The sequence below is a fragment of the Macaca fascicularis genome, chromosome 7 (genome assembly GCF_037993035.2).
Source record: "Macaca fascicularis isolate 582-1 chromosome 7, T2T-MFA8v1.1".
In the NCBI taxonomy this organism is placed as follows: Eukaryota; Metazoa; Chordata; class Mammalia; order Primates; family Cercopithecidae; genus Macaca; species Macaca fascicularis.
The window spans coordinates 125,112,645-125,138,023 of record NC_088381.1 but is presented as its reverse complement, the minus strand read 5'-3'; the positions used below and the strand labels follow the sequence as shown (position 1 = coordinate 125,138,023).

The following is a 25,379-nucleotide window of genomic DNA, read 5'->3' as shown; positions in this document are numbered from 1 at the left end:
AAATTGAAACTAGAGGAAGCTGGCTTGGCACAAACATAAGTTAGATATGCACTTCTTTGAGTCATTGTTTCAATTTATAAATTAGATCACAAAAAGTCTGAGCCAAAAAAAAGTATGATAATCTAAATACATCACTTGTATTGTAAAATACTACTAGAATAGTAATTACTAAGCATTAAAATGCTTTGCTTATAATTCAATCATTAATCAAAATCTAATCTTTAAAAACATATTTTGTGACAAATCAGTATACTTTTTTTTTTAAAGGTCTTAAAATATACTGGAGGAATAAATCCTCTGATTTGACATCTTGCAAGATAAAGACTGACATTACTATTGAAACAGTTTTAAACAGCAAATTGAGAAACCTAGCATGAAACATGATTTTAAATTTTTTTCTCAAAATACTGTGCAAAATCCCATGTAATATTTCAAAATTTAAAATTATGGAAGAAGAGGTACTCAGATAACTGAGAGAAAGGCAGGCAGAAAAAATTTAATTACTCGAGTATTTTGGTAATGCTGTCACTTTTTTTTTTTTAAAAAAAAGCGTCCTGACAATGAATGCAATTATTCTTATAATGGAAACATAAGAAGCTCCTTTGCCTCAAGAAAAGAAATAGTTAACAAAGCTTCAGAATCATTAGTCTTAAGGTGGATAACCGTGTACTGCAACACATTTTCCTCAACTGGATTTCTTTACCACACAGTATGACATTTTCTAATGGTGGTGGTGGTGGTGGTAGGGGAAAGGTGAGAAGAAACCACGCAGCTTAATAAAACAGAAGCATTTTCTCAGCCTAAGTTATAGCCACTGCTTTGATTTTTGGGTTATCTCAGGGCCAGTAAGTATACTCTAGTGCATGAAACAAAACTAGAAGCAATACTTAGAATGTAGTCTTTGTTTCTTCTTTCTTCAAAGCCTGTGTTTCCTAATATCATTGTTAGGCAAAGCAAAAAGAAATGTTTGTTCTATTACGTAAGACATAAACTTCATTTGGTATTCAATTGACTTTCTAACTTAGCAGACAGGACTTTACATCTTCAAATACTGAAAATAAATTGCATTCTTGGCCCTTGCTTTAAAAGGTTATAGAGAATAAACGCACACCCTGGTAGTGTTCTAGTGATCTCCCTAATCTCAGTTGCACTTTGTCAGAACGAGGTAACTGGTAGTTAAGTGAAATACCCTAGATCAAAGGGGGATTAATCACCAACTGAATCCTTGCTGAATAAACCTGTCATTCAAGAAAATTATTTCCACTGAACTTAGCAGAGGATTGAAGGTATTTGCATAACAGGGACCAACGTACTTCAGCCAGGTTAAAAGGTTCAGAATTCATCCCATGTTTAGCTTTTTGCCTCCTTTTCCTTTCAGCAGCCTGGTACAATGGTTTCTAATCTGATAATACAGCTAACTATCTAAATGATGTCAGAACAGGAAAGTATTGCAAAGTTTGGATGAGGGATGGATCAATTTCACTTTCAGTAACTCCTAAATCTGATTTGTTGGAATTTAAGATGTAATCCTAAAAAAGTCCCTTAAACCTGAGGACTGTTTATTAACACCCCTTTTTTTGACCTTTGTCTTAGGAACAACCATTCTGTTGTGGCAGCAGTCCCTACAGAAGTCCTGGATGATAATTCCACCTACCTAGCTCCCAGGGGTAGTGTAGCAGTTTATCAATGTCTATGAAGTATTTTGAAATACTATAACAAAAACCAAAAAAAATTGGCAATTGTGACTAAGTATAAATGTCTGCCTTGAAAGATCTTAAATCATACAATGTATAAAAACACCATAATAATTTTAATCCAGTAGAAATACTGAATTGGTGTGAAAAAATGAAAACTATTTTATGGGACAGACTAATGTTTAATACAAAAATTTTTTTAAACAAATAATTGTCATCGGAATTCCTGACAAGCCTACTGCAAACTTGACATTTGAATCAATTGCTTAAAAAGTTAAAAAAAAAAAAAAATGCCACTACTGTAAGGGTGTATTGCTTGAGTACTATATTGCTGGCTTTAAAAAGTTTTTAAAATATTGTTTAGTAAAAAATGGAGAAAAGGGTTTACAAAATCATGAACCATCTTTTCTGGAGTTCATTCTAAAAAATTTAACACTTTTTTTTTTTAACCTTTCAAATTTATTGAAGAACAATTACCTATGTGATAGACATCAGATTTCATAATCATATTTTGGCACTAAAAGGGAATTTAGCAATTTTGCATCTAGAGAAGGTCTGACACTATCCAAATCTTTCACTGGAAGTAGCTGCTCATAGGCACTGCAAACGCAAAGCATCTTTCAAGTTAAAAAATGCAAAGAATAGTTATCAAAGAAAATGAATAAAATCCATAGTGAGATAATTTTTTAGAAAATGATTGAAGTTTTAACCCAAGAAAGGACTCTTAGAGTGTCTTATAGCTTAGAATAAGAACATGTCAATCACGATTAAGCTTCTGGAATAGGAATCCCTTTGAAATGCAGCTGTTTCTTCTTTAATTGTGGCAGCAGACTCTGAAGAAAAGAAAGGTCCAGCCTTAAAGATGAGTAAGGAATACAAAATAGCTCAGGATTAGTTGTGGAGTTCAAAGGTCGCTAATTACACTAAGGAGTTCCCAGACACAGGGAAAACATTAAACAGGTCACCTACCAAACGGGAAACAGACTCTGTCTTCAGAAATTATCCTGAAGTGACAGGTTTCTAGACAAAATCAAAAGCATCACAGTGTGCCCAGCTGATCTCAATGGGATGAAAACCTAAGTTGGTTCAGTTCTGTAGCACTATGTTAGAATGGAATGGCAACAGATGGCATCAGGTTCCCCAACACCTCATCACTTTTCCAGGACACCCTAGATTTTCCTCCAGTTTCTAGAAATGCCAAATAGAAGATTCACTGATTTTTCTAACTGCTTATAAACTTTTGCCTAGGGGATTATTATATTAAATCTTCGCCTACTCACTAGATAAATGCCTCTTGCTTACCTTAGTGTATTTGGTAAACATTTATACAATCAAGATTCCAAATGGCTCCATTACCATTAACTTATCAACATAAGTGAAATGTTAAGCTTTATTTGAGTTTAAGAGAGATCAAATAACTTACAGGGAATGATATTTTCTTCTTTCTAAAGGAAAGTTTTCACTGCTGATTATCTATGATTAAGCTAGAATAACAAGTTAAAGTCCTGGTCAGGCAATTATTCTTTTTTCTTTGTTACTTGGGATAATTTTGAACACAGAACCTTATGCCATGATAATGCTTTGCAGAAAATGAGTTTATGAGTAGGACTGACCTTAATTAAAAAATCATATTTCAAATCCTAAATTTATATGCACAATCCCTTTAAACTATCATGCTCTTTTTTGAGGAGTTAGCAAATTTTCTAAGCTTTTCCTTAGAAGACTCATTAAAAAACAGAACCCAAGATATTATCAAATTGAGTATTAATCTTTAATGCATATTTTTTTCTAATCTGTAAAAAGACATGAATGAAGTTTTGAGGTTCGTGAGATTTCATCTTTTCTTGAATGGTCACTTAAAGTCCAACTTGACAATGAACTGCTCTGAAAACATAATATGACATATAATTGCAGAAGTAGGTAGAGAATAAAGATGATTAGATGGTTTCTGAAGAAATCAAGAGAATGGTAAGAAAGTGAGAGTGACAGCTTTAAGGAGATATATACTACATGTGACTAAAATAAGCTTAAATGATACTCTCTACCCACAGAGTGCCTTTTGAATTTTTTTCCAGAATTCATTCATTAATTTTAACTTAATAAGACACAGAAAGAGCAGTATTAGATCTAAATTACCTTTAAAAATTTAGCTGCAGACATTAAACGATTACAAAACACTATGATCCTCTTCTGAAGCTATTCCACACATCTTAATATGGCTACTGACATCCTAAGCAAAATGTCATTGTGGCAGATTAACAAGCTTACTTAAAAACTAACTCTCGAACAGAGATTACACACCTTAAGTAGAAAAGTAGAATTATGCAGATTCTTTATTAGTCAATAGGATAGTTCTGATTAAGAAGAACAGGTTACTACTTAAACACTTTTCCTTTGTCTCTGTTGGCTGTTTTTTGAAGAGATGTAGTTGTTTCTAACATGGCCTCTGGTATTGTGCAACAACACCTTATACTAGGAGCTTAGTACTTAGATGTGGAAGAGAAAATAGTTTTTATATTGCACATCATCTACAACCCTGAATCTCTGAACTGAAAAGGAGCCTGACCCTTTATCCAAGGCTCAGTACAGAAAAGGGCTATAATTGATTAGCAATGTCTGCCACAGAAACACTAAGAAACAAGTGTGGCAGGGTGACCCAGGACTAGTCTAAAATGAGCCCAAGTGAATCATTACTTTTCTATGTTCTGAATTATACTGGCATAAAATCAAAGGTTAACAAAATTGGAGACATTAGCTTTTAAAACATCCTTTCAAGTTCTATCAGACTACAAACACCAAATAAGACTACTTTTACAATTAAATAATTCAGTGATTTTTCACTCACAGGTTCTATGCATCCACATTAAAAATGTAAGATTATGATTTCCTTCAAACTGTTATCATTATATAATCCCATTTAAACATGAGACTATTACAGTAATAATGATCCATATGTTACTGGAGCGGGGGCTTTAGAATTCCAGATGTAATAATCAGAAGAAATTAGTTTCCGGTCTAAAGAAAAGAAAAAGAAATTAATGATAAGACTATTTTATCTTAGCAAAAATTCAGCGAGAGCAAAGTCATGATTTTTTGAAATTGTGCAATGCAGTTATTTCAAGGCAATACTTTGAAATATTCATTTTAATTTGATATTATCAAGACTTTATTATAACTTTTACCATTTTACAAATACGGACTCATTAAATATTTGAACAACCCATCTTTGACCTTACATGAAATATCTCTCATTTGTGCCAAATCTGCCAATTTTATCTTCACATTTTCTCTAAAATCTTTTTCGTATGGACCATTACTCTGACTGTAAAAACAGTAAACATTTTTCATTGGTTTCTCTTCTATAACCTTATCACGATGGCCCTGATTCTGGGTCTTGCTATTCTTTACCCAAAATGTCAGAGATATAAATTAACACCCAACTTCCTAGCAACATTCTAAACGGTTCGCTTCACTGATTTCTTATTCTAGTTCTGATCAATTTAAGCCTTTTTAAAAATAGCTTTGAAACCCTACAAAAATGGCAACCTATTTGAACTAAAGTTTTCTGATATGTAAAGTTGAGATAATAATGTTCATTTGGAATTACATATGTAAATTCTTTATATATATATAATTAAATATCCAATTAAATATAATTAAATACACAATTCAGCCTTCACTTTCTTCTTCATGCCCTTCTTCATAAATGAAAAGAATATAGACTATATTGTCTTTTTTGTTCTCTTCAAAGTACTCAAACCCAGTAACAATGAGTGGCAAGACAGCATACTGTTAAGTGGACAGGTTCTAGAGCAAGAATGCTTGAGTATCTGACTCCCAGTTCTGCCATTTACTAGCTATGGGACCCTAATCTCTCAGTTCCATCAGTGTCCTCATCTGTAAAATGGAGATAACAACACTTACATAGGGTGCTGTGAGGATTAATGAGATAATATACATAAAACACTTAGAACTTTGCCTGGCATATAGTAAGCAATAAATATTAGCCATTATTATTTAAATTATCATTAGCCATTATTATTTAAACTTACTAAATTAATTAAATTAGCCATTACTATTTAAAGTATTATTATTACTATTTTTAAACTAAGTTGTATATTTTGAAAATAGATTTTATTGTCAAGATGATGGCAAAATAAAGTTTTACATAATTGCACAAACTGGCAGTCAGATTCCGAAACTAACAGAGGAAGAAAAGATGGGTCATAATATTAATTTAAAATGAGTTCTTTCATTCAACATATTTTGTATTAAGAAGTAGGTATATTCCCATCCTGTATTATGCTCTCTGGAAATTACTGTGGTATGTTTAGTTAACATAAATAAATTAAAATATTTTCCCATAGACAATCTAAAATACTGGTCTGTTTGCTTTCAGTGTCCCATATATACAACAAAAAAATGATGTAAGAGAAAACACAGGGCAAGCCTAGGGAAGTAAAGAATACTGGTTTACTCTGGTTACATTACATAGAAGTTATATTGTCATGCACAGTAGCTGCTTAAAATTCTGTAGTTCTAAGTTCTCTAATTCCCTTGAAATGTCCATGGAGAGTCCTTTCCTCTTCTTCCTGTTTTAGGAACCCTAATCCTTAGTTTAAGAAATATTAATCTAACTATAATAACAAAAATGTGTGTAAATTGGGATCATTCTTGTCCACACATATAACAGCTTTATTCTCCTTGAGGCAAAAAGGTTTTGCTTAAGTTTAGGTAACTCTACCTCATTTTAGCTACTATTCTATGTTACATATTTCCATTTGATCTGAATTAAATAATTTTGATTCATTTATAAATTGTTTGTTTGTCTCATTATATTTTCATATGTTGTGTGTGTGTGTGTACACACATATAGATCCATACTTTACCAACCATTAAACATACTAAAATCCGGAAACGTCTTTTTTATTGTCTTCCTATTGATTAAGAATAGAGAAGGTGCTAAATAATGCTTATTGATTGCAATATTTGCTAAAGATATTTGAAAGTTTTAAATAAGAACCATCTCTAGTATCTACTAAATCCATACTATATGCTAAGTATCATACTGAGTCAATATAATCTTATTTAAACCTCATAACAAGCCTGAGGTAAATCACACTATTATTTCCATTTTATAGACAAGAAAATTAAAACTTCAAGAAGTTCACTAATTTGCCCAAAGTTATACACCTAATGAAATGGCTGAGCCAGGCTTAGGTCCTGTCTGTTCAACACCACAGTCTCTGTGAATCATCTCTGAATAAAATAACCAGAGAAAAACAAATCTAATTTTATACTGAAGTTCACCTCTATCCCAATCTTTGCTCATCCAGACCACTTTATAAACAAGGAGAAGGCAGAGGACAGTGCAAAGTACACAAACAGTTATGTGGGGTAGGATAAGTCCAGAATTTTATAAATTGGGATTATTCTCTAATTTCTAAATTCTGTTACATTCAAATTTTACCTTAGGTGATAACTGCAAACACCATTTTAGTTCCCTTAAGTTAGTTTGAATCTGTATAACTTACATGCACTTATTTTTGGTTTTCCTGATGCAAAAACTTGAACTGAATGCTGATCTGCGTAACACCCAGTGAGTGTGTAATCTAAGATCCTAAAATGAAGCTAGAAAGAAGAGAGAAATATACCAAATTAAGGTGATCATTTGGTAAAAAGGATGGTGACATTTTTTCCCTTGACCCAGTTTTAGCGAATTTATTTTACACAGTTGACAAAATAAAATAAAAAATTTAATACACAAGTATTAAACTTGAATTGTGTGTGTGTGCATGTGTGTGTGCACACATATGTATACAAAAACACACACATAATTTTTTTTCCCTTTGCCTTAGGGCCATTTCTTTGTAAGGCTGTCATTATGAAGTACTTAACACACAATATGCACTTCACTAACAGCTCTAATCCATACTGCAAGGTATGCTGAGTGAATTGAGGTTCAAAGATGGAAGCAACTGGTATCCCAGCACATAAGCAGCAGAGCTGGCATTTGAACTCAGACCACACCGACTCCAAAAGCTGGTGCTGTCTCCCACTGTGCTGCTGTCTTGTATGCCGTATATTCTCTTCTATCCCTAGGGCTACGTGGTTATGATATATTCTAGATCATAAGTCTTTTACAGGCAGGAAAGTGTAAACCTTCTAGCAAAATATAATGTAATTATGAAAACAGAAACATCAGTTTATCTTGTGTTTGGGGTGAATGAGCTGTACTACTTAATTTTCCAGAAGGGTGAAATTTAACTTTTATAGAACTAAGCTTAGGAATTACCTTTTCCCTTACCTAGAAAACCTTTCTAAAACATCCTCCATAATTCCTGGATTTCATTGACAATGTGGGGCTATCACTACACATGCCAACTATTACACTGTGCTGTAAGAGAGTGAATCATTAGTACCTTCTCTGAAGACATAGCACACTCTGTTGTCCAGGTTGCAGTGTAGTGGCCAGGGTGCCCCTAAGTTACAATAACATTCACATGACCTGTGAAAAAAATCTACATTTCATGGAGCGCCTGTTCTCCTTTGCTGTGATTCTCCTCATCTCTGCTGCTAAATGCTCCCGATTTTTGCAGTACCCTGATATCTTTTTATATATTTTTTCTCCTATCTCTATTCCCACAAAATTTCTCCCATTTCCTAACTTTATTAATTACCAAACTAACTGATCACATGCATAAGATGGGATTTAGAATGTAATTTTCAGATCTTCTCAGCAATTTTTTTTTCCTGTTGCAACTCAAATTATCTCTGATAATAAAGGGCTTTTGCTTGTTTTTTTGGTATAATTCTCAATGCTGGTATAATTCTCAACGCTGGTATAATTCTCAATACAACATTAAGTATAGTTATAAGTATAAGTTATGACCAGACTGATATCCATACAACTGAAATACTGTAAAACACACTTAGATCATTCAGTCAACAAAAATATGTGCTACATGCTTTCAATGTGAGTGTAACTGGTTGGTGATGGGAATGAATAGAAAAATCATAATTCCAACCCATGAAGGACATACAATGTGTGGTAACATTCCACATTTTTTTCTGAAAGGTATCTGAAGTAGGAATTTTTATAATAATCCTTGAAACAAAGCTTCTGGACACAAGTGAAGCCAAGATAGAAGAAATGAATTATCACCAGTATACTTCTGACTTCACTACCACTTCCCCTAATTGCCTGTATTTCTCTTGATTTCTTTAATACATTTTATTTAGGTTTTCTCGCTACCTTTCTAATCACTCCTTCAATTGCCTCACTTGTTCTTCTGAATCTTCCTGTATTATTTTATCTTTTTTCGGTTATTTATTTTCACTGCCTCAACTATTTCTTCTCTGTGGATAATTCCTAAATCCTTATATACAGCTGAGCCTTCTCTTATGAATCAAGCTTTAGATTTTTAGCTACCCACTGAACATTTACAATGGGCTATATTGCTATTACCAGCCAAAAATATGATATGAAACCCATTTCTTCCCAATTTTCTTCATATCAATAATTTAGGTATATTCATTCATTCAGCAAATATTTATGTGCTAGGTCCTGGACTAGATATTTGGAATAAAACAATGAACGAATGAGATTCACATGTCTCTACCCTCTTCAAAAGCGTCAAATTTGGTTTAAGTTCCATTTTTTTTTTTTTAACAATATCATCTTTGAACAAAAACATTTCTTGTCTCTGTATTTACTTAGTAGTCAAGGCTTTACTTTTATCACAGCTTTTACAGCAGTCCCTTCATTTTTCTCCCTTTTCCCTTCTTTTCTCTTTCTGTTGACACTACACTAACTCAGCATTATTAACTTATTATAATATTACCCTTTCATATGGAATATTAATATGCTATAGATTGGCTTGTCTCTAGTTTTTTTACTCACCTTGCTTACGTCCATTCCAGATTAACATTCATAAAGTATCACTTGTGAAAGACTACTCCCCTACTTAAAAAAGTACACCATCAACCAAAGGAATAAAAGTCAGATTCAAATTCTGTATAATCTTAATCTAAATTATGTATCCAGTCTCTTATAGTACTACTACTTCTAGCACTGGTTTCTAAGCATGCCTTGTTTATCCTTCTTTACTCTTTTAAGTAACTTCTTTACCTAAACAATTGTTAGTCAGTCTTCAAGTCTTCATATTCATGCATATCTAGGCCTCAGAGTTTGGCTTAAACTTCACCTCCACTGTAAAGCTTTCCACAATAACTTCAGCTGTAGCACCTTTTTCTTGAAATATCAAAGCTGTTAGCACTGATAAATTGTTGATGTACAACACTGAAAAATTCTTGGAGGGTAAGGACTACGTCTTCTATTTTTTGTACACAAATCTCAAATTTTTTCTTTTTGAGACAGAGTCTTACTCTATCACCCAGGTTGGAATGCAGTGGCATTATCATGGCTCACTGCAGCCTTGAACTCCCCAGGCTTAGGTGATTCTCCTATCTGAACCTCCCAAAAAGCTGTGACTAAAGGTGTGCACCACCATGCCCAGCTGATTTTTCTATTTTTTGTAGAGGTGGGGTCTCACCATGCTGGCCAGGCTGGTCTTGAACTCCTGGAGTCAAGCGATTCACCCGCCTTGGCCTCCCAAAGTGCTGGGATTACAGGTGGGAGCCACCAGGCCTGGCCCAAATCTCAAATTTGATAACCAAGAGCTGAGTGGAATTAGACTGAGTTGGGGTATTTAGGTTAGCTGGTTCCCTTTAAAAAAACACAAAAAACCCTTGTTTAAAAGAGATCTGGTTGCATTCTGTTGTCCAGGTTGCAGTGCAGTGGCAAAATTTAGCTCACTGTAACCTTGAACTCCTGGGCTTGAGCGATCCTCCCACCTCAGTCTCCCCAATAGCTGGGACTACAGACACCCCGCCACTATGCCTGGCTTTTTAAAATGTTCAAGTATTAAGTGAAATAGAAGTGACTAATACTAAACAACAATAAAAAATCAAACAAAAATCCAAAAGAGAACTTACACCAGACAAAAAGAATAGAATTCTAAAACAATTGGTGGAAAACATTAAAAATCAACTAGAAATATGCAATTTATAAACAAAGGAAGGGCTCTACTGTAGTAAGCCATATAAATACGTTTACCTTTAAATATGCTGTTTCTCCAATACAAATTGGGTCAAATGGCTGCTTCTCATGGCTCTTGGCTCCAAAAGTTACAGTTCCAGAAAGACTAATTTCCATTGATTTTGGGAACTTCTGGCCTAAAACACAAATATACCAATCAACTATTCTAAATCAAGTAGATTCTATAGTAAATGAAAAGAAAAAAAAAAAACCAATAAATAAAACTTGCTCACCAATAATCCAGATCAGTAAGCTTTTCTCTCGAAATACTTCGAGCTGGCCAAAACTAGTTTTATATTCCAAATGTGTAATTGGACCTCTTTAAAAAGAAAGGGATAAAATAGAAAAAGATCACAGATGTAACAGTTTTAAGAGATCTAAGTCAAACTTGGCCACTGTTACTTAATACAAGGACAGCATAAAAGCAGATGTGTATTCAAGTTTCCAGAATAGAAAAAATAATGAATATTAAATCTTGAAAAACAATAAAACACACATAAACATTTTTGGTGATGATCTGTATTTCATTATTAGTTCTTAAGACAACTATGAAATCATATAAAATGTATTAATACAGTCACATAGGTTGCTATAACATTAAGACTATGGTTTTACTACATATGTAGATATACTTTGACAAAAATCTGTGCTGCAGAATAAATTTAAAAGTAGAACTGATAATAAAGTAATATTATAATTGGCTAATTCACCGGGTTGTTGATAGTTTGGTTTGACTTGTATATGGAAAAATTGCTAGAAAAATAATTCCTGAGGAAGCTACATTGGTTTAAGTGTATAATTTACTAGTAAGTTTTACTAGAAAGATAAAGGCATATCTAAAGGTAAACAGATTATTTTTATGACTATATCATGAAAATCAGCATTCATTTGAATAGAATAAAATTATTCAGACCTTAAAAATAAGGTAAAAGAGAAAGACAATTTATTGTGGAGCAGTGGGAATGTATTAAGGAAGACAGAAATTATGGCAATACAGATTTTATTCCTACCTATTGTAAAAAGGTATATGAGCTTCACAGAATTCAAAATTATTTTTCACACTTTCGTGAAGTTTTAAATTAATGGTTATTCTTAGTTGTACTTCTTCCTCCTTCAATTGATAAAATCCCAAAATTGGTGGGACAGGGACCTAAAAAGAAACATAAATGTCTATATAATTCTCAGGTTAATGGGTCTAAAACACCAAAAGTAACTGAGAAGAGTTACTTTTAATGACTTAGAGGTTATTCCAAGTTGTTTTAGTAACAGCAATGATGAATCTATATTCGCTTTAAGGATAGGGATTCTTCTCTCTGTTTTCAGAGATGAGAAAAGTGCTTTACAAAGGTGTACAATGCATTCTTGTTCCTATACTTGCTCATCCAGGCTCCCCGTCTCCATGTTCTCTGACCTGCAGCATAGGGTATACAGTAGGCGTGCAGCAGGCACTGCCAATCTGCCCACAGCTCCTGTTCTCCAATTGAATCCCATGAGTTCTCCAATCCCCTCGTTCAGCAGTAACTTACTTGGTTGGTCATCAATAACTGACTGAAGGGGAAACAACTTGTAGGCTGGGGTGAGCCAATCATTATTTCTGGTACATGTGAAGTAAGACACAGAAAGACTACTTACACAGTGCAAGCCCTAGAGCTGTAAGGTCATGTGTTAGCAGAGAAAGCCAGCTGAGAGAGGAGACTGAGAAGCAGACATGTGACAGACAAGGTGGACCTTGAGTACAGGCTGATATTAATTTTCTGGTTCCAGTCCCAGTAAGAACTGTGTCTGCTTCTTTTCTTATTCTTAAATGGCAATGAGACTGCCTATTGCATTCTCAAAATAAATTTGCTCTACTTAAGCTAGCTTGAGTAGGTTTTTCTAACCTGCTCATCCACAACTAGGACAAGAGATAAATGGTATAGTAGAAAAGAGGTTTGGGAGTCTGAAAAATTGGGGTTCAAATCCAGGCAGTGCCATTTATCAACTATAGACCTGGTGCAAGTCATTTCACTTCTCTGTGACTCTCCTGAGCTGTAAAATGGGGATAATGTCTAATTAAAGGTTGTTACCAGTACTACAGTACTAGAGAAAATACATGTAACATGCTTAGGACAATGTCTAACACACAAGCAGTTATTCAATAAATAAATAGATATGAGTAATAATATATATTTGTAATTCAGGTTGCCTGCGATGAGGGGTATTTTATTACGTTCATGGTTAAAACCACGACTAAATCATACCAAAATCTATCCCATGACCGTGAACATTTTTAGGGAACATTAAAACAAAAAATTCAATTATTTTGAAAGCTATTTACAAGTAGTTACCGACACCAAAGATAAGAGGTATCTCATTCAAAGAAGTGAATCTTTTTTTTTTTTTCTTGAGATGGAGTCTCGCTCTGTCACCCAGGCTGGAGTACACTGGTGCAATCTTGGCTCACTGCAACCTCCGCCACCTGGGTTCAAGCGATTCTCCTGCCTTGGCCGCCCAAGTAGGTGGGACTACAGGCGCACGACACCATGCCTGGCTGACTTTTTGTATTTTAGTAGAGACAAGGTTTCACCATGTTGGCAGGCTGGCCTTGAACTCCTGACCTCCAGTGATCCACCCGCCTCAGCCTCCCAAAGCGCTGGGATTACAGGCATGAGCCACGGTGCCCGGCCTAAATCTTCATCTTCATTCATCAATTATTGTCTGATAAATAGAACTTTTTCTAAGTTCTCATACCAAGAGTGTGAATTATTTACTTATCAATAGTATTTATGAATATAAAGATCAGCAAACTCTCAACTATTCTAGGGTTGTTTACCTGGGAAGTGTAGTAGCATAAGTTGAATGACTCTAAAGGTGGAGTCAATGGAAATTTGTAAGGCCCACTAAATGCAGAGTCATCCATTGCATCAATACTACTAGAAGTCAGAATTGCAGAGTCAAGAGAAGTTACACAAGGATGAACTAGAATATCTTGAAGTGGAGATCCATTGGTGGGGAGATTCAAGCTGATGGTAACATTTGGCATGATTCCTTCCAAATCACACTGAAATGCAAACAGAAAGATTATCACCAAAATCTCAGAAGCAAATGTCTGTTTCAGGCTTCTCAAAATTTACCAAAGTCATTTTCCCCAATTAACTTACTTTTCTCTAGGTATTGTTCTCTTTGCTTTCTGTGTTCTTATTAATGGTATCATGTTCTTACACACCCAAGCCAGAGACCAGGAGGGCCCTCATAGACTCCATTGCTTATCTCTAAAGCTCTTACAAAGATAATTTAAATCTGCTCAATTTTCTCCATTCCTGTTGAACCACATTAATACGGGCCCTTACAATTTCTGCCACAGCCCACTAAATATTTCTGGACTTGCTTTCCTATAATCAGTCCTCTAATCCTCCATCCTCCTAGCTCTCCATGCCAGAGCTATCTTAATGAAACATAATTTTTATTATACTTTTTCCATGCTCGAATGCTTTCAGTGATTCTACTTCAATTCTGAATTACTTGTAAAGCCTTTCATTGTTTGGTTCTCATCTACCTCCTTTTTATTTTCCTTCAACTTTTAAGTTTTGGGGTACATGTGCAGGATGTGCAGGTTTGTTACCTAGGTAAACGCGTGCCATGGTATTTTGTTGCACAGATCATCCCATCACCTAGGTATTAAGCCCAGCATCCATTTGCTGTTCTTCCTGATGCTCTCCCTCCCCTAACCTCCCCAACTGACAGGCCCCAGTGTGGTCGTTCCCCCCGTGACCGTGTGGTCTCGTCATTCAGCTCCCACTTATAAGTGACAACATGCGGTGTTTGGTTTTCTGTTCCTGCATTAGTTTGCTGAGAATAATGATTTCTAGCTCCATCCATGTCCGTGCAAAGGACATGATCTCGTTCCTTTTTATGGCTGCACAGTATTTCATGGTGTATATGTACCACATTTTCTTTATTCAGTCTATCATTGATAGGCACTTATGTTGATTCCGTGTCTTTACTATTGTGAATAGTGCTGCAATGAACATACGTGTGTATGTATCTTCATAGCAGAATGATTTTTCTTTAGGTATATACCCAATAATGGAATAGCTGGGTCAAATGGTATTTCTGCCTCAATGTCTTTGAGAAATTGCCACAGTCTTCCACAATGGTTAAACTAATTTACCCTCTTACCAACACCGTAAAAGTGTTCCTTTTTCTCTGCGATCTTGCGAGCACCTGTTGTTTTTTAACTTTTTAATAATAGCCATTCTGACTGGTGTTGGATGGTATCTCATTGTGGTTTTGATTTGCATTTCTCAAATGATCAGTGATGTTGAACTTTTTTTCATGTTTGTTGGCTGCATGTAGGTCTTCCTTTGGCAAGTGTCTGTACATGCCTTTTGCCCACTTTTTAATGGGGTTGTTTTTTAATCTACCTCCTTAATAATTTTCTACCCTGCAACTTACATGTAGTCATATTGGATTCTTGCATTTTCCTAAATAAACCATACTGTCTTATACCTCCAAATGCACCTTTGCATGTGCTATTGCATGTGCTATTCCTTCCAGCTGCAATGTTTTCTCCCTGTAAATGCTTTCATTCTTCATGTCTTAGCTCATTTGATGCTCTCTGTGAAGTCTTACACTCTCTATCACCTCTATAGCCTACCTTTGCTATGCAGAGAAGCCCAGGATCTTCTTCCCTATGTAGTCTGGGTTAGTTTGCCAATGAGAGGTACTCATGAGAGATTCACAAGGGAAAAGAGAAAAGGAAGTAACTTTTCTTGAAAGTTCCTTGAAGCCAGATAGGTCAGCTTCTCAAACCTGTCCTTGAACTCCTACTTCAAGGCCAAAGTGGCCAGATGCTATACTTCTGCGGACCTTTCCTTGAATTTCCTCTGTGAGGTCATTAACAGACAGACATGGCAGTTTCTCAGACTTCTTTGTGAACTTTTGATTTGACTATCTCCTCAGTGACTGTTTCTGAAAGGCTATAGCTAGAGGATCAAAGACTTATTTCCTCAGTGCTTCTTGAATAAGCCCTAATTTCTATGTTAAACATCTTTACTCCTATAAATCTTATAGTGGCTTCTTCTGGCCCAACCAGACTGACATACTTTACTTGTGTTTGTGTAGGTAGCCAGGGTCTTTGTACCTCTCTCTTGAAATTCACCTCTATTAAAGCCTGGATCAAACTGACCAACTGAGCCCCATAAGAATTATTAGTATCTTCTGTTTCACCAGAACTACACAATATTTTAAGAGTTAGTGAACTCTGAAAGCATAACACTTAGTTCCTAATGCACTATCATATACATAGATTGCACCATGCATTAACTGTCCACTATCTACAGGTATCTGGTCCATTTCTCTTTTCAAGTTTTAAATTCTTTGAAACAAGAATCGTTACATTTTTCTTAGTATCTCTAGTGCCTGACACATTTCTATGCATAGAAAACAGTAATAAAAAATGTTTGCTGACTGGCTATCTTTTTCTAATTATAAACCTACTTTTGTTTTCAATTTCTAATATGAAATGTTTCACTTTTAATGTTTTATCTACTATTTGACATGTGTGGGAATTCATTATGTATCTGCTATACAATGTAAGTACTTAGCAGGCAGGCATTATGAAGAGTACTACATATAATCAGTGCCTTTATAAGGTCTGTCAGTGACAATTACAACAATGTCAGTCACATTAAAAATAAATATGCCATATAATCTTACTTTAAAACTTAAAAAAAAAACTTAGGGTTTTAACTTTTAAACCATCTGCTATTTTCTATATGTGAACTAATAAGAACAAATGAAAAGTAGTTTTGTTTTTGATAGATATTTATGGAGACAAAATAAGCAAACATCAATAGTAAATACCATTATAATTTAATAATATTCAGTTTATACTTAGTAAATTAATCTCTTAACATTCGTAAAGGGTCAGAGAAACATCAGCCATCATGGAACCTGCCAATGAATCTATCTGGGCACTTAAAATGCCAGATCATCAGTTATTTACTATAGGATGAGAACATCCATTCTAGAAGGAATTGGTGTACTACCCTTTAAACCAATCTGGCATATGTAAACCCAACTTTAGCAGTAAAAGTTATTAAAGAAAAAAAAAGGCACCTAAGAGTTTATCTCATTTTAAAAATGAGAAAAGATTCACAAAATTGTGTAACTTTCTAAAGACATACAGAAAATTAGTGGAAGAATGAGGTCTAGAACTTTGGACCACTGGCCTTTGGCTCTGGTTTTCTACCAGAGTAGGATAAAATGAAGATGATTATTTCCATTTACAATGGGCTTCACAATAAAATTCCTTTAAACAGTAAGTTTTGGAAGTACTTAAAGAATGTCTGGCTAACAGTTATGTTATGTACATACAACCTTAAAGAAACATTTAGCATGTAGGTTAAGGTATACCCCTTTTTTTTCCCTTAAGAACATTTTTTAAATAAGAAAATTGCCCATCATGATAATCTGTATCAGGACTAAGAGTAGGAACCAATCTGAAATTCTCCTACAAGTAAACTGCAGTCAGCCTATCAATGAACAGACACATTAAATGCCATGGTATTAATTAGCATTATATCAAAAATAACATATTCCCTATTTATTGCTACAGAATGAAAAAAAAACAGAACTGGTGAATTTTTCTATTTTATTTTTTTTAAGACAGAGTCTAGCTCTGTCACCCAGGCTGGAGTGCAGTGGCACAATCTTGGCTCACTGCAGCCTCTGCCTCCCAGGTTCAAGTGATTCTCATGCCTCAGCCTCCTGAGTAGCTGGGATTACAGGCGTGCTCCATCACGCCTGACTAATTTTTGTATTTTTAATAGAGAAAGGGTTTCGCCATGTTGGTCAGGCTGGTCTCAAACTCCTGACCTCAAATGATTTGCCTGCCTTGGCCTCCCAAAGTGCTGGGTTACAGGAATGAGCCACTGTGCCGGGCCCTATTTTTCTATTTTCATTTCATTGAACTTATGAGAAAAAAGATTCAACTACTTTAAAACTTAAGAATGACATAATCCATGAACACCTCAATTTTGGAGCCATTTACAATAGTTATTTCTAAGAAAGTGAGTAACTGGAGTGTATTTTTGACCACGATAGATATGAGTTTAAAATAGGCACAAAAACTTTTACGTAACTTTAACGTTAAACAGGATAAAAAAAAAAAGACCCAATATTTCTGTCAGGACTGTTCTAATTCTCTGCTCTTGAACTCTAGTTTTATCTATCAGATTTATATACAGCCACACATTAAATTTGACATATAAAAAATATACATAACTGCAGGGAATAAAGAAAGAAAAATAAAGAAATGAGAATACTACTAATATAAACTTGTAGAAAGTTTACCTGGAGGATTTTATTTTCAATCATTATTCAACATGGCATGACTCACCACTAACTGTATTGTTATTTCCATTGTCTTTTCCTTCCTATTTTCTATTTCTACAGAGAACCCAATATTAATCTAATGACTTATTTAAATAAGAGTCCTTCAATATAATTTTAGATATGTCAGAGATGTCAATTTCACCCCCTAAAGAAAATGGAAAATAGGAGTGGTGACTTTAAAGTATGTTCTGAAGTTATTTGACGTTACTCTTTTCATAGGTGGAGCTTAATTCCATGTCCCTTGAATATGGACCACTTAATGACTTGCTTCTACTGAACAGAAAGTAGTGGAAGTGTAACCTCCCAGGCTAGGTAATAAAAATAATCGCTTCTGCCTGGCTGTCTCTCTCTCTCTCTCCTCTCTCTCTCTCAGATCATCTGGTCTGAAGGAAGCCAGTCACCAAGTGTGAGGGCACTTAAGCAGCCAGTTGAGAAGTCCATGTGGAAAGGAACTAAGGCTTTCCTCCAATAACTAGCACCAACTTGTTAGCCATGTGAGTGAGTCATCTTGCAAGTAGATCTTCTAGCCTCAGTCAGACCTTCAGATGCCTATAGTCTCAACTGAAACCCTGACTGCAACTTCATGAGTGACTCTACACTGAAAGTTCCCAGTGTAGTTTCCCCACAGAAACTATGAAAATAATAAATGTCTATTTTGGGGAAAATGAGACAATTCTTTACACAGCCACAGATAACTAATATAATTGGTAAGGAATTAAAAAGACAACATAAAATTTTACATGACTCTCCCATTTAACAACTGCTGCTTAAGATGAAAATAAAAAATGTTATTTAAACCACAACTAGCAAATTTAACTTTCTCCATATGTTAAATAAAATGATAAAGCAAATACCAGAGAAAAATCTCACCTTGCAAGTCACTGTTCCAACAACTTGCCATGTATCCGCTATACCCTGTTTATCATATTGCATGGATTTTACCTTTTCAGTGATAGAAATAGAAACTTGTGGTTTTCCTTTGTACGTTCCAGTTTTCCAAGCTGGCTGTTTTTGTGGCTGAGTCACAGATGCAAAATTGGTATTATCTAATGAATTCTTTAAGTTGGCATCTAATAAAGTGCCAAACGGACAAGCCTGCAGAAGCAAGTCAGGCAACTGGCTCAATTTTGTATTTAGCTCAGAGTCATTTTTTTGACCTGAATAAAGAAAATCCTGTATCCCAAAAAGAAATTCAAAGCCTTGTGAAACTCCACTAACACTAATTAATGGCGGACGAGGGGACAGAGTTTGTTCAACTAGTGGAACACAAGCATATATAATGTCATTCTTCAGAAAAGCAACAACGGGCCAGAGTTCTTCACCTCCTATCAAGAGTCCATAAATGGATGTTTTATTGATGCGTGAACAGCTATCACGACTCTCAACAAAGTCTTTATCATCATCCAATAATCTAAGTTCAAAGAGCAGTGCTTTAAGAAAGGGACCATCTTCGGGAATAGGCACATAACTTGCTTCATTGAAGACTCTGGCTCGTTTTTCAACCGTTGGATACCGCCTGCATTATGGAAACGGAAACATTATAAGTGATTCTTCCAAGTAAAACCAAGATGAAAGAATTTTTTAAAAACTCCCAAATATAAGGCAAACAGTAATAATAATAAAATACATGAGAAACAAATACATACACACAACCACAAATGCCAACAACCAAAAAATTATAATGCCCATTAAGTTACTATTAGAGTAACTTTCATATTTGGTATATAATCTGTTATTGAAAATGCTTAATTCAATTTATTTATTTAGTTTAGGTAGAGTACATGATTCTAATTCAAAATCCTTGTCTCTCAGCCACTCAGATATCATCTTAGTCAGCAAGGAGTATATACTTGAACCATTTTAGGCATCTATAAGAACTTTTTTTTTCTTCTGATTCTGTCTTAGCAGCTACAGTAGGACTAACAAAGTGGTTCAATTTAACCCTCCACAATTTTGGATTCATTAGTTGAGATGGTATAATTTTAAAAGGAATGTTCTATTCTACTCAACCTATAGTGAATGACAGGTACCCTGAGTCTTCTTGCCAATCCCTACAAACACAAGGAAGATCATTTTAGTAATAACGGTTTATCTCTATGGCCCTGGAAGATACTTTTAGGTAATAAAAAAGAATAAAATCAGAATGTTTTTGCATGTGCTGAGTTGAACAGTAAGCAGTTACTAATTTATCTTTTCTTTGGTTGGAAACAGAAGATGTTTTTGCTTATTTACAGAAATCTGTTAGATCACAGTTTCTCAGTTCCAAAATATGTACTTTTCCTCATTCCTTCTACCTCCACTCCAAAGTCCAGAACAACGTCATTTATCAGCTGTTAACTTTTGAGTAAATCACTTAACTTCCCTTAGCCTATCTTCTTGTTTGTAAATAAAGGGGTGGCAACAAATCAGCAGTTTTTACCAGAGTCAAAAACATACCTGGCTAAAACAGTTTTTGCTAAAAAAAAATTGATGTTTATTAATATTTAAAAAAAATAAAAGGCCGGGCGCGTTGGCTCAAGCCTGTAATCCCAGCACTTTGGGAGGCTGAGACGGGTGGATCACGAGGTCAGGAAATCAAGACCATCCTGGCTAACACGGTGAAACCCCGTCTCTACTAAAAAATACAAAAAAAACTAGCCGGGTGATGTGGCGGGCGCCTGTAGTCCCAGCTACTCGGGAGGCTGAGGCAGGAGAACTGCGTGAACCCGGGAGGCGGAGCTTGCAGTGAGCTGAGATCCGGCCACTGCACTCCAGCCTGGGCGACAGAGCCAGACTCCATCTCAAAAAAAAAAAAAAAAATATATATATATATATATATATATATATAAAATAGAATGTATTCAAAGTTATCTATATGTAGGCTGGGTGCAATGGCTCACCCAGCACTTCCGGAGGCTGAGGTGGGCAGATCACTTGAGGGCAGGAGTTTGCAGGAGTTTGAGACCAGCCTGGCTAACATGGTGAAACCCTGTCTTTACTAAAAATACACAAATTAGCTGGGTGTGGTGGTGCATGCCTGTGATCCCAGCTACTCGAGAGGCTGAGGCAGGAGAATCTTGAACCCGGGAGGTGGAGGTTGCAGTGAGCTGAGCTGAGATCTTGCCACTGCACTCCAGCCTGGGCAACAGAGTGAGACTCCATCTCAAAAAAACACACACACACACACACAAAACAAACAAACAAAAAAAACCACCAGCCAACCAAAAAACCCAAAAGCAGTTACCCATGCATAGGTAAATCTCACTTACATTCTGATGCATTTTCTTGAGTGAGAAAGGGGAAGAATCAGGTAGCACACCAGTAATGACATGGCATAGCAGGTTAATGCCATTTATTAATCTAAATCTCTGTATATGAATAGTAGAGATCTCTGTACTAAACTGTAGTCCAATCTCTTATTATCTAATTTTCTAGAGGATAAAGTTCTTAAGTATAAAAATTTCACAACTGACTGTGAAGATAAGTTAATCTGGGACCCTTATACAATGTCTCAATATGTGTTCAATGAATATTTTGTTGGATGACTCAACCTATCATTTCTAATTTATTATATGCTTTTTCTAAAACAGGATTCAAAGCTTAAATGGGTCTACAACTATGGGGTATGATACCGGCCTAAGCCAGATGTAACTGGATGCTATTATTATCTGGAAAGGAAACCTTTAAACCAGAATCTTAACCAAGTTTTGTCATGGTAAATAAGTACTTAGATAGAGAAAATATCATTTGCCTTCTTAAATCTTAAATATTGGCCACTTATTGACACTTATGTCAGTGCATATCTGTGTAGCTCTAACACCTGCCCCAAGAGGTTAGAAAACTGAAAATACAATAAAATTTAACTAAGTCATTCAATGATACAGAATTAAATTATTTGAACCCAACTTGCTACCTCCATAAATGTATTGAAAAGCCCATCCAAACATATCTGACTTTTTATTCTGAAATAATATCCTGAGCACAGTTAAAAGTCATTCTGAAAACTAGGATTTAAGAAACTTATTTTTTTAAGTAAAAATAAAAGTTTACCTCTATGAGATATTAAGATAAAAAGTTTACTCTTTTTAAGTAAAAAGTTTACCTCTATGAGATATTAAGATAAGCTACAAAAGCAACAGATATGGTATTGGCACAAGAAAGACAAAGCACTAGAACTGAGACAAACCAACATTTATATGAGAAGACATAACTAACATTACCAATAGCCTCACAAATTAATGAAGACATGACATACTGCTTAAAAGGTGGTGTCAGAAAAACTGATCCACAGTACAGAGAAAAACAAAATGGGATTCCTACTTAACACCATATCCAAAGATGGACTACATATGGGTTATAGACCTAAATGTAACAGGTGAAATTATAAAGTTAAGAGAAGGTACTGTAGGAAGATATTTTTGGGAAATATGGGTAAGAAACAACTTCAACAAATTCCCAAAAGCGACTACTTCGATTGCATCAAAATTAGTGATTTCTGTTTAACCAAGGGAAACATAAAGTTAATTGACGATGGTAAAATTAAAGAAAATATCAGTACTTTCTAAAAATGACATAGAACTAACATCAAGAATACAAAACAAACTCCTACAAATTCAGAGGAAAAAACAAGCAACTTTGAAAGAAAAAAAAGACATGTACAGGCAATTCACAGTAAAGGAAACTTAAAGGACTAACAATCATTATTACACACAGAAATGCAAACGAAAATAAGATGTCCTTTACTGGAAAAAATTAAATGTTAGGAAAGAATGGAGATATGGGAACCCCTTCTTGCTGCTAGTGAGTGCGTAGGTGGGTGAACGTGCAGATTATTTGGCAGTCTTTAGTCAAAATCGGCATAGACATGCCCAATGGACCAATTTGAGGATGCATACTTTGGCAGTGTTCTTTGGAGGCAAAATTTGGGAGAGGTCGTCACTAGGGAAAGGGGACAGGTAAAATGTGTAGGATGTGAACCATGGAGTAATACAGAGCAAGAAAAAACAATGGCCTAGATTTGTACTGTCCAACACAGTAGAACTACCCACATGTGGCGATTTAAACTTAAATAAAAATTAATTAACATTACCCAAAAGTAACAATTGAGTTCCTCAGTTATGCTAGCTGCAGTTCAAAAGCTCAATAGGTACTTGTGGCTAGTGGCTACAGTATTAGCCAGTACAAATTAAGAACATTTCTCCTTTCCATTATCATAAAGAATTCTATTGGGCATGCTGCCTTAGATGAACACAAAGTATCATGGATGTTTCTTTAAAATAGTACTGAGAAATCTGACAAATGTAACATTAGGAAGTGAAGTCTAAAGCACATTTAATTATGTAATTTGAAAAATGCATACAATGAAAAAGGGTAACATCGAAGATGTAAGATCTACCTGTCAAGGGGAGGAGAACGGCAGTTAGAAATAGGTAACCAAAGGGAATATGTAACCAAAGTAAAATGAGAGATACTTTGGATGGACTGATGCGCCTGGTAAAGTATGTACTAAAGAATATATATAATCTCCTGTATTTGAGATCCAACAACAAATGTTGGGCTTAGTGTCAGCCAGAAATCCTGCGGGGATATGGTAAACTCCAACTCTGATGCCCTCCGGAACAAAAACTGTTTAGGTTGCAAAGAAGGAATTTTTCATATCCTCATTGCCAACCAATTTTCATTTAAAATTACAATCATTTTTTTTCTGCCTCGATCTCAATTCTACTATGGTGCTACTTCACTATAAACTTTCTTCAGGGAAGAACGAATTGGGACAAAAAAGAATTATCAACGACCAGAGAACAGAAGGTGAACAGACCCAGTCGATTGCCACCAACATTTTACAATGAGTTATTGTATAATTCTCTTAACAGAGCTATTTTGATTACACAGGGCAAATTCTAAAAGTGGGACCAGATCAACTTAACACAATATACGAAAAAGTGAATTAATTTTTTTTGTGTTTCTATTTTCTTCAACAATTAGGAACTGTAAACAGATGATTTCTACCAATGACACAAATTTACAAGATAAAAATAAAAATCTGGGTAGGGCACGGTGGCTCACGCCTGTAATCCCAGCACTTTGGGAGGCCGAGACGGGTGGATCACGAGGTCAGGAAATCGAGACCATCCTGGCTAACACGGCAAAACCTATCTCTACTAAAAATACAAAAAATTAACTGGTCGTGGTGGCGGGCGCCTGTAGTCCCAGCTACTCGGGAGGCTGAGGCAAGAGAAAGGCGTGAACCCGGGAGGCGGAGCTTGCAGTGAGCCGAGATCGCAACACTGCACTCCAGTCTGGGGGACAGAGCAAGACTCCGTTTCCAAAAAATAGCGATAACAACAACAACAACAACAAAAAAGTCTGATGTAACTTAGCATGGATTTTTCAGTAGAATAAAATGTTCCTGAATGATTTTGTCAATGCATGTTGAAAATCTGAAACATGTTTAGTGCTCAGTAAATTTTCTACCTTTCCCTTAGTCATCTCCATTTTAATCCTAAGCAGACGGAGGTCATTTTAAAATCCAATACTAATAGAAAACATACACCGTAATACTTAATATGTACGAGTCATCAACTCAATTCTCACAACACTGTAAGGTAAGACTATTAAAATCTCTATTTAACAGACGAAACAGAGGTCTGTTAACTGGCTAGTCCAAGGTCACGCAGCTCTTCGTGGCAAACCTGGGCCACGAAGCACCACAAAACTATGCTACTTCATCGATCAGGATTCAGATTTGCATTTACCTGGAGAATCTCACGGTGCCACAAAGTGGAGTTCCCGGTTCGTGACTTATAAGCCACACTGCCCGCTGCGCCATGGTAAGTCAGTGAAGCATTAACTCATCTCATAAATAAGGTCGCCACCGAGGAACAGTGCAGACCGGCTGTCTCAGAAGCCTCAAGGCTCATCTTGCGCCACAAACCGGTCGCGCTCAGCAGAGAGGTTATTTTTAGGTGAGGTAACTAACACTTCTGAGTCGCTCTAGCTCAACATACACCACAAAAAGTTCTAAGAACCCCAACCTATAACGTTGAGAAATTTACCTATCCCCTGCAACTCCGGTACTTTCTTCCTCTAAATTCCACTTCCGGAACGGTGGCCCGCAAGGATCAAACTTCCTCATATACCGTAGCGTCGAGCCTCTTTTCGGATCGCCAGCCGCTTGTTTTCTTCACGGGCCCCTCCCGACAACCTCCGGGACGCGCGCAGTTCCACTT

At 35.6% G+C, this 25,379-nt stretch overlaps 1 protein-coding gene across 8 annotated transcripts; it reads right to left on the bottom strand.

Annotated features, from left to right (window-relative positions):
• Positions 1-3,443: 3,443 nt before the first annotated feature.
• Positions 3,444-25,351, bottom strand: AP5M1 (adaptor related protein complex 5 subunit mu 1). 8 transcript variants are annotated; one of them, XR_012415824.1, is made up of 9 exons: positions 25,206-25,351; positions 19,042-19,687; positions 13,607-13,834; positions 11,805-11,944; positions 11,028-11,113; positions 10,813-10,931; positions 8,117-8,202; positions 7,229-7,325; positions 3,444-4,709 (listed from the first exon to the last, which is right to left on the bottom strand). XR_012415824.1 is itself a non-coding variant. In XM_015453248.4 (9 exons), the coding sequence occupies exons 1-9, from the start codon at positions 25,283-25,285 to the stop codon at positions 4,627-4,629; spliced, it is 1,539 nt and encodes a 512-aa protein (XP_015308734.3). In that variant the 5' UTR covers positions 25,286-25,351; the 3' UTR covers positions 3,444-4,626. The 8 variants fall into 8 exon arrangements, 6 of the variants coding, with proteins under 6 accessions (XP_015308734.3, XP_015308735.3, XP_015308736.3 ...); XR_012415825.1 differs by having other exon boundaries at positions 24,906-25,245; XM_015453248.4 differs by having other exon boundaries at positions 8,117-8,176.
• Positions 25,352-25,379: the final 28 nt, after the last annotated feature.

Excerpts from the sequence above, each read along its gene's own strand:
- AP5M1 (XM_015453248.4), bottom strand. The coding sequence starts at position 25,285 with ATGAGGAAGTTTGATCCTTGCGGGCCACCGTTCCGGAAGTGGAATTTA. Across the intron at positions 19,688-25,205 it reads ACCGGAGTTGCAGGGGATAG|GCGGTATCCAACGGTTGAAA; the intron begins GTAAATTTCTCA and ends TCCATAATGCAG. Across the intron at positions 11,114-11,804 it reads CATATACCTTTTTACAATAG|AGGTCCAATTACACATTTGG; the intron begins GTAGGAATAAAA and ends TTCTTTTTAAAG.